We start from the raw sequence: 9,849 nt of genomic DNA, 5'->3' as shown, positions 1-9,849 counted from the left end.
CGGGCGGGCCTTCCGCCGGCCCTGCCCCGCCCCGCGCTGCCGCTCCCGCTGCCCGCGCCGGGCCCGCGAGCGCAGGGAAGGGAAGGGAAGGGAAGGGGCCCTCGGCTCTCAGCCCTCAGCATGTTCCCCCGGCCGCCGCCCCTCTCCTGCGACACCTTCGTGGCGCTGCCGCCCGCCGCGCCCGGGGGCCGCGTGGTGTTCGGGAAGAACTCGGACCGGCCGGCGGACGAGGTGCAGGAGGTCGTGCACTTCCCGGCGGCCGCGCACCCGCCCGGCGCCGCGCTGGAGGTGAGCGCGGGGCGGGAGCACCGCTGTCAGCGCTGGTCTGCGCGCCCAGCCCGCGGTTCGGCCGGCGGGTCGGGGACGGGGACCCCATGTGTGCTCTGGCCTCTTGCAGTGCACCTACATCAGCATCGAGCAGGTGGAGAGGACGCACGCCGTGGTGCTGAGCCGCCCCTCCTGGCTCTGGGGCGCCGAGATGGGCGCCAACGAGCACGGCGTGTGCATCGGCAACGAGGCGGTGTGGGGCAGGGAGGAGATCGGCGACGGGGAAGCGCTGCTCGGCATGGACCTCGTAAGGTGTGCATAAACGTGGTTTGAGTGATATGGGGAAATAGTACTTCCACTTTCAGAAGAAACTTCTTCCACTGTTCTAGCCACGGTTAAAAATGAGTATTTCTTGGCACAAGCACTAGATTGCTGCCGGGAGCCCGTAAGAAGTATCAGGCACTAAACCAGAATTTCTCAAAGAAATTAGCAAACACTTTTCTTTCTATAAATTTTATACTACACTGAAATCAGACCTTTTCAAGAGTACAGGTGGACTTCAGGCACTACTGTTTGGACCTTTTCCTAGGGTCTATACTCCTTTCCTATTCCCTCATCTTTCACACACATATTTTTAAGTTTCAGCTGTCTATTTCCATGTAAATAACAAGTTCGTGTTCCTTCCCTATGGGTGCCAGTGTAATGCTCATTAACCTGCAGCAGCCAGTAAATTATTTTAGTAGTTTCCCCCCCACTCCAATACCTGCACAGGACTTGTAAGCATTTTGTAGGATCCTTCTTCCTGTCTTTCCATTTGGTGTTTTTCCCCATGTCAGGTTCATAGAGGACCCACTTCAAAGAAGCCCTTTACCTGACTTGTGTTTCTCTTACCAGATCATACAACTGGCAGCTGCATATAGAAATACCATTCCAACTCAATTTGAATACTCAGGCTGAATAGTTCTATGTAGAGTTCATAGTTCGAAAAATAACATTTTCCTTTTGTTTTAGGCTTGGACTTGAGAGAGCAGACACAGCTGAAAAGGCTCTCAGTGTCATAGTTGATTTGCTGGAAAAATATGGACAGGGAGGAAACTGTATGGAGAGCAACATGGCATTTACGTACCACAACAGTTTTCTGATAGCTGACAGAAAGGAAGCATGGGTGCTGGAGACATCAGGAAAATACTGGGCAGCAGAAAAAGTAGAAGGTATGGATGATGCTCTTTGTTCTACACATTTCAAGTGCAATGGCCACTTGTAGTTCCCCAGTTTTCATTTACCATTTCATTAAAGCATCAAATAACCTCGAGCTGCACACATATACCTGTAAAGAACAGGCATTGCTTCCTGGGGCCTGAGCGTGGAGTAGCTGGTAGTTTGTCAGAGGAGCTGAGTGACAGGGGCCTTTTCAGAGCCAGAGATAACCACTCCTGCTCTTGGAAAACAGAGGACAGCAAGAAAGTCAGCATGAGAATGACAGCAGTATGTGTGGTCTTAAGGATGGTAGCAATCCATGACAATTGCATTTGGGGAAAGGATTGATGTACTGGGCCCTGAAGTGGCTGATTCTTCCTGTGGACTTAAGAGAACAAGCTTGATCTTTGGGTGTCTCAGAAGAAGAATGTAAAGGTGGGAATAATTTCAGGACAGAACATGAAATACAATGTTGGCAATAGAAACAAACGAGTCAGAAATGAGTGATGGTGAAAATTCAATCAGAAAAATACATGTAGCTGGGGAGAGAGGGCCAAAAATAAACCACCAGACTCACTGATCTTGTAGGAAACTACAGGGCTAATTTGCTTTACTAAGCTAATTGTAAACAAAATACCAAGAAAAATCATTCAGTGTATTAAACAATTCTTTCTGCAACTTACAAACAGGAGGTGTACGGAATATTTCCAACCAGCTCTCTATCACAACCAAGATTGACAGAGAACACCCAGGATTGAAGGAATATGCCAAAAGCAATGGCTGGTGGGATGGGGAAAAGGAATTTGATTTTGCTGCCACGTATTCTTACGTCAATACTGCCAGAATGACCACATCTGGAGGCCGATATTGTGAAGGCTATAAGCTTCTGAACAAACACAAAGGTATCCTTTTAAATTTTTTTCCAAGGTATAGAAAGTATTTTGTGACCTAATTTAAATGTGATTAATTTAAATCATAAATGATTATACATCTGATGCAGGCAATCATTCACATGACTTGGTGAACCAGAACTTACTAGAATAATTTTTTGCCTAAAAGAGAAGTGCTGAACTTGGAAGTTTCTATCCATTTTTTGCTAATTTATTGAGGAGGAAAAATTAAAACAAAGGTCAAATATCAAACATACAGAGCTACAGTAACAGTCCTGAGCGACCATACCACTAAATGCTCTGTAAGATCTGTTCTGAAACATTTTGATAGGCTACATATTATTACTGTGCTGCTAAGGAAAAAAACTAGAAGCTAAAACAGATTCCCAGCAGTTTGCAGCCACAAAGAACCTTATGAACAGCCTCAGTCAGGTACCATTTATTTAAGGCAACAGCACTACATTTACATACATGTTGTGCATTTATTTTTGACATCAATTTTTAAGTCTTTGTGGCTTCACTGTAATAACTATTCTAGACTTGTATAGTCTACTAAAACACACCAAGAGCAGAACAAAATTTTCTGTACTCTAAGCAGTCACTAACTCATATACTTACTTTTCAGACTTCTAAAGAAAGAACCTATTACTTCTAACTGCATCCATCTAGCAGGTTTTTGCTGTAGCTGTATTCACGTGCTCATTTGAAGTAATTAACCTGAATTGAGATTACATTGCACCCCTTTGTTTCTTTTATTTATTTGGCTGAACTCTGTCAGACCAGGTTTAGCATTTAGTTAAAGCATCAGAGTGAATTACTTTTGGTATCCTGCTCTAGTGATCATGTAAATCCTGCATTCATTTTGGGAATTGCAGGTTCTGAATACTGAAAGCATTTTCATAATACCTGTATTTACTCGTATTATAACAATGCTGAGATTGTATCTGTGTTTTCATTCTAAATCCCCATTTTCAGGCATTTACCTGAGCCATTTTAAAAAGCCCACTAGGTGTTCAGGTTATCAGCCTCATATGCTTCATTTTGTTTAGATTTATTTTAAATAGATGCCCTAAAAGCTATTTGGTTTACAGCATCAGTAAAATCACTGATTTCTTCATCTATCCTTCCCTGCTTTTTCACTCAGTGGCATTACAGCTGTGGGACTTTTCCAGGCTGCCTACTATGTGAGGGCCATTTTTAGAGAAATATTCATATTTCAAAAAACAGGAAATGTATTTCAGGCATACAAAATAGAGTCTAGTGGAAAATATGCAGTACCTTCTTCCCTGCTGGACAGGTTGCCAAGCTGTAGCTGTGAAAATGACCACTTCTTCTTTTAATTTCTTTGGTTCATCTAGCTTGCTGATTTCTTTAGTTCTCTGATCTTCCCAGGCAACTGTAAGAATACTTGAGATTTTCTTGCTGAAATGTAGTGCTGCATGCCTGTCTACAGGCAGCCTGGGTCATGTATGAAAAAATAATATTGGAGACATGTGACTTAGCAGCAGAGTAACTATTTTAAGAGGAAACAGCAAAGCAGTTGAAAAAACCAGTTTTATGCAGTTAGAACTCAGTAAGGGAAACACTAAAATATTAAAGTGGTAGCTGATACCTTCCAATAAATAAAGAGTGAATGAACTAATGTTTTTCTGCCATAAGCATACCCTCTACTGGTACACCAAATGTGAAAAGAAAACCATTCTACAAGAGTTGCCTGTCAGAATATTGGATAGTTTGGTGATACCATGCAGTATCTGAGCTTCAGTGTACACTATACAGCAACAGCGATATCACCTGAACAGGGATACGTGGCAAGGGTTTTGTTCCTCCTCAGCAGGAGTTACTTTCATAGATACTTGGCACTAAACCTCACACAGGTTGCTGATAAAGACTTTTCTACAAATGGATGTAGTACTGTAGTTTCTGAGCATAGAATGTAATGCCCCTCCAGTGCATCCTTGAAATGGATGAAAATAAAAACACCCACCAAACCCCTTCCCAGAACAAGTGACAGTCTTGGTGTTTCATCTTCAAAATTTTCACACAAAATCCATGCATTGCTGTTATTATTTTTACAATTTCAAAGCAACATAGTGGTATTAACTCTGTTCAAATATCAACCAGCATTATAATAATTTATCTTAACTTCCACAGAATGCTCAAAGTTCAGCATTTAATCCAAGTTACTAATTCTAATCTGAAAAGTTACTTTGTAAATGATCATTTCTAGCCCTATGAAATTCACCTTTCTGAGAAATACCATTTGTCTTTCTACTCCCCCTTTTTTAAGGCATGTTCTTATAACCTCTCTTTGAAGTAAATACTTTGGGGAAAGCAATACAAGTGTATTCCGTATTAAGGTTTGCCATTAGGTTGATTTTTATCCCTGCCAACACAGACAAACTAAAACTGGCATTGCCTATTAAAGGAAAAAGCAGCCAGCTGTAGGGAACGTGTCATTCAACTGGTATTATATTAGCTCTGTGGCTAAATAATTGTATTGTATCTTGAATAGGATCTATCACTTCTGAAATAATGATGGAAATTCTTCGTGACAAAGAGAGTGGCATTAACATGGAAGGTGGATTTATGACAACTGGCAGCATGGTGTCTGTACTGCCTCAGCAGCCTAATCTGCCCTGTATTCACTTCTTTACTGGAACTCCAGATCCTGTCAGGTGATGCAGCAGCAAGTAAATTGGATAAGAAATTGTAAATATCTAAATGAAAAAGTCTTGCAGTTTGCCTAATTATATTCCTTTTTGCTTTGGGTTGGTTTTCTTTTTTCCCCTGAAAAAGCACAATCAAAATGTAGGAGGAACATAAATGTACATTATGTATATTAATGGTATCTACCAACCTACTTAATGGAACACTACTGTGACAATGACTTTAACACCAGTTAGATGGTTTTTTAATACTTCTTTCTTAAAAGGAGCAAGTAGAAGAATGGGAAAAAATACAGCAATTTACTGACTCAACAATTTTAACAAAACGGTGTCAGTAAAGGATCTTTGTTCTATTTTTTCTTTCTAGATCTGTATTCAAGCCTTTCATTTTTGTGCCCGGTATTACTCAGTTATTAAAAACTACATCCCCTACATTTGGTCATGATGATCCAGTTAAGAAGCAGCCACGTTTTCAGAGTAAGCCAGATCGAAGACATGAGCTCTATAAAAAACATCAAAGTGCTGCTGTAGTTATGGAAACTATCAAGGTACGTTGATTAAATTAGATTTCAATGCAAGCAGGTGGTTTATATAAGGTCCTTGCTCCCATTTTGTTAATGTGATACCAGTTAATGCCCTTTGATGGATTGCAAAGAACAGTGCAGTGCCCCAGAAGCCCAGCGTGTTGGCATCTGGCAGGCACGTGTTTCTAGCACTGGGAATTGCAAACAGCACTGTGCTGTACCGACAGGCCAAGCCCCAGGTGAGGGTCTGTGTTGTCACCTTGCAGAGCAGCCCCCCACAGACTCCCACACCAGTCAGGTAATGGGAAAATGCTCAAACAGCCACAGGCAAATACACAACTCCTGCTAAGAGTTCTTAAAGCTATTCAGGCCCCTGGTCTCAGGTGGAAAGAAGAGCTTGCCTTTGATCATTGTTTGGTATGGGCAGGAAAGGAAACAAGAAGACAAAGACAGCTGAATGCAGACGTGAAGCAGGAAGGTAGCTACTTATTTTTAGCAGTAAAATCTCTCCTATTTACAGATACATCTTCTTAAAAGTTGTATGCCTACTTAAGTTTTGGTAACTAATACCCAAAGGAGCTTTAATATTTCTTCAACCTATCAGACAAGGGAGATGAAGTGAGTGCTAGATATTAGGAAAGATATCTAAGAAAACCTGTCATGATACTGACTTCTACCAACAAAACTGTGTACCCTAGAAACTCTTAAAAGATTAAAATAAGGACAGTAGAACAGAATTTTTCTAGGGTGATTACTACATGCTCTGTATAGTTTTTAGAGAAATAAATGTTTCTTTTTGCAGGACAAAGGTAAAGAAATGCTCAAAGAGATACAGGAGTTGGAGAAACAGAAGATAAGTCAAATGGAATCAATCCTGCAAAATGGATCTCTTGATATTAACCAAGCAGTTAATCTTTTTTCACAGTGTGTAGAAGAAGAACTCAAAATATATAGCTAAGAATATTATTAAAATGTGGTAAAATTTGGATTATAATTTTATAATATTATTTATTTAATTATTATCATTTTGCTTTTCTAATGAGCAGGCTATATAGATTAACATCCTGTTTTCACATAGCATGGACAGTTTTAAAGATGCAGATTCATATTCAGGACAAATGGCTTTTGATTTTAAGAAGAATGCTGGAAAGGCTCCTAAGAGCTAGGCAGTGGCTTTGTACATGGCACAAAGCTGTCAGCAGAGATTGATTTTGCCAACAAATAGATGCAATTAAAATGCAACAGCTTGACTAAATTAGTGAACAACCCCATCTCTGAATGAAGAACACTAACTCAGCTCTGGAGAACTCCGTTCTAGCGTACATACATGTAGCTTTTATAGTCAAGAGAATTGTAGCAGAATTTCAGACTACTTGAATTAAAATGGCCATGCTGAAGACTTTCTAAAATGTAGAAGCTACGATGAACACTGAAGAAAAAAGAAAGTGAGACACAAATCAAGTAAGATTGATATTCAGTTGTTTGGTAAAACCATTCTAAGATACAGTTCATATATGAACCTTCTACTCCTTCAATGTAAAACAAAGCTAAGAGTTCAAGGTGTATTAAAAAAGGTGTATTAAATCACAGTTACAATAACATTATTTTGCTGTGAGAGATCATTAAATCTTATGACATGGAAATCAACAATCCAAGCATTCTGTAAGTTACCTGCAGATTTCACTTTCCTGTCTATTTTTTCCACCCCTATAATGAAAAATAAAGTTATTTATATACAAGATGATTATTGTCAAATTAACTCTCCAGTGCATTTTATAACATCATGGGAGAGTTCTAAAATGTTTCTTGAATTGTTACTTTTTAAAATTGGGCAACTAGAAAGGAAGAGGTTGGGCTACACAAGTATATACATGTACTCAGCAGGACACTTAAAAGTACTTTTAAGTTTTTTCATTTCATATAAAGCCTTTTAAACCATGACTTGTCTCCCCAGAGTTAACAGACTATGAACTTAATTTAATCAAGCCTTTTGCCCTGCAAGGAACTCTTCCTTCCTGATCCTGTTTAAAAGTAATGATCAATATATGACACCACTTTTATTCTCTGTGGCAAGGGCCAAACTAAACAAACAACAAAGAAGATTCTGATTTTACCTCATGATCAATAAGTCAGGATAACAAGCATGACAGTAAGGAAAAACAGCAAAAAAAAAAAAAGCACTCAAAATGCAGCACTTCTGCAAACCTTCAGAATGCAATGGTGCACTAGAGCTCAGCAGCAATGTGGGACATGACACTGCATGCCCACAGACACACCAAACCACAAAAAGATCATTCTTTGATGATTTTTCACATGCAGTTTTCTCATTCTGTAAACTCTTCACCCCACTGGTAACAAAAGCTAAATATAAAGAATACATAGTCACTGAAGTTTGCAGAAATAATACGAAAATTAAGAGCTTGGTAGAATTTATTCTTTCTGATTCTACAATAAGAGTAGAAATTAATTGGGATGCTGTGTTCAGATTCACAAGAAACTACTGAGTTAGGAAAGGCTCGTGAACTTTCTAGTTTCTAGTGACCTAATGTGTACGTGGCAGTAGCAAGCAAGACTGAGTGGGAGGTAAGACAAAGTATGTTTGAACTGACTGAACATTTTGTGCCTCTGTTGACAACAAAATTTCTCAGAAGTTCAGTAGCACAGTGGTTCAATACAGAAGTTCAATAGTCCAGTTTGTTAACTGGAAGATAGATTTAATAAAATTTTTCTGTATTTATGTTTTTCTTATGGGATGTCCGTATCTAACAGTTATGTATCTTTTCCTATTTTTGATCATAGGCTGTTCTACAGTAATTCTTTCATAGCTTCAAAGCATCAGTAAATGCCAGGTGAAACTGTGGTGGAAACCAAGGTATGAATCAAGTTTTCAAGCAGCATAGTAAACCAAGTGAAATAGTTTTATGCTACAGTGCAAAGACAGAAGTTATACAGGAAGAAAAGTAGTGAAGTTGGAGCAGGCCTTTAACAAAGTGGCCACTTCTTGGCGACTTAATCATGGGGTAGCAATTAACAAGGTTAAGCACATTGGTCCACTCATAATGTAGGTAGATACAGTCCAAGTGTGCCTCTTATTTTTGTGTTGTCCTGTACTGGTGTAGAGGATACAAAGTAAAAACACCATGTGTGGAGACAGTTCAAAGTGATGGCCAACAGAATACAGGATATTTCAGTACCTTTTTCCTTTGGGATTTCATCCTCCTACAAGACATGCAATGTAAAAACAGAAAATAAAGATGGGATCAGGAGAAACAAACCCTCCATCCCACAACCTTATATTAAAAAAAAAAAAAAAAAAAAAAAAAATCAGAATGTCCCCTAGAGGGCAATCTTTGCATGAGTTTTCACCTGGGAATGCATCTTACTGACTTTAAAAGGTCTAGAGCTCCATGAAGAATCATTATTGAAATAAAAAAGTACTAATATTTAATACTAGAAAACTAAATGTTATATCTTTCCTTTTTCATTATGACAATTATTTTGAGACTAGTCCTAGGAAAAAGATCCAATTTTTCACTGAACATTCCTCTAAACTTGTTCAATAGACGTTTTCATGTCACTTAGCTTCCAAGAGACTTATCCCAAACTAATCCACCCTCAAAATAAAGGAAATCATTGCACCACTGACCACTTCTTTAAAGCAAAGTTGTTTCTAACTACCAGAAATTCATGTAACAGTGTACCAACTATTGACAGAACATCAGCTATTCAAAACTTGTTAGTGCTCCTTGATGGAAGCGAATACTTACCGGATGAAAGGGTTACTTAACTTTCTAAAGCAATTCAAAGTCTGTTATTGGATTCCAGAAGTACCCAGTGATTTAGAAACAAAATATTATATCCTGTATTTCATTCCTTCTTTAGTCTATTATTAACCATCACAGATTCATCAGACTAATGGGTATGATATCAGCAGTCACAATGTTGTAGTGGTAAATCTAAGAGAATTTGGTGTTGGTTGATAATTAAAGGTGTTCTCTGTATTAAATTTGTAACAGAGAGCCTTTTCTATGCAGAAAGTTTGAGTAATTTCTTACTTAAAACAGGTATGTTGTGTTCAAATTGAGGGGAAAGCAGAGTCATTATATAAAGGACTTTTATGATGAAAGTGAGAAAGACAAAAGTGCAAGAACAATGACTATAAACAGAACTGTAAAACTGTCCTAAGATCAATTTCTTGAATGTTTGAAGAATTAATAAAAGAAATTTTGGTAGGTATTTTGGTAAGTATTTGGTAAGTAGATGACAATGTGACACACTTCTAGTATGGAGGTATCTTTGGGA

At 39.0% G+C, this 9,849-nt stretch overlaps 1 protein-coding gene across 1 annotated transcript; it reads left to right on the top strand.

Moving 5' to 3' along the window:
* Positions 1–89: 89 nt before the first annotated feature.
* Positions 90–8,871, top strand: SCRN3 (secernin 3). The gene is made up of 7 exons (XM_083864985.1): positions 90–288; positions 398–579; positions 1,279–1,478; positions 2,154–2,366; positions 4,870–5,032; positions 5,391–5,571; positions 6,350–8,871. Exons 1-7 carry the CDS (start codon positions 121–123, stop codon positions 6,503–6,505), a joined length of 1,263 nt encoding a protein of 420 aa, XP_083721111.1. The 5' UTR covers positions 90–120; the 3' UTR covers positions 6,506–8,871.
* The last annotated feature ends 978 nt before the right edge of the window (positions 8,872–9,849 follow it).

This window comes from Zosterops lateralis (genome assembly GCF_965231275.1).
Source record: "Zosterops lateralis genome assembly, chromosome: 7".
Classification (NCBI taxonomy): Eukaryota; Metazoa; Chordata; class Aves; order Passeriformes; family Zosteropidae; genus Zosterops; species Zosterops lateralis.
Note: the sequence above shows the minus strand (reverse complement) of the source record. Positions and strands in the feature narration are given on the sequence as shown.

Coding starts and splice junctions, on each gene's coding strand:
- SCRN3 (XM_083864985.1), top strand. CDS start 121: ATGTTCCCCCGGCCGCCGCCCCTCTCCTGCGACACCTTCGTGGCGCTG. Junction 1,479..2,153: donor GGCAGCAGAAAAAGTAGAAG/GTATGGATGATG, acceptor ACTTACAAACAG/GAGGTGTACGGAATATTTCC. Junction 5,033..5,390: donor GGAACTCCAGATCCTGTCAG/GTGATGCAGCAG, acceptor TTTTCTTTCTAG/ATCTGTATTCAAGCCTTTCA.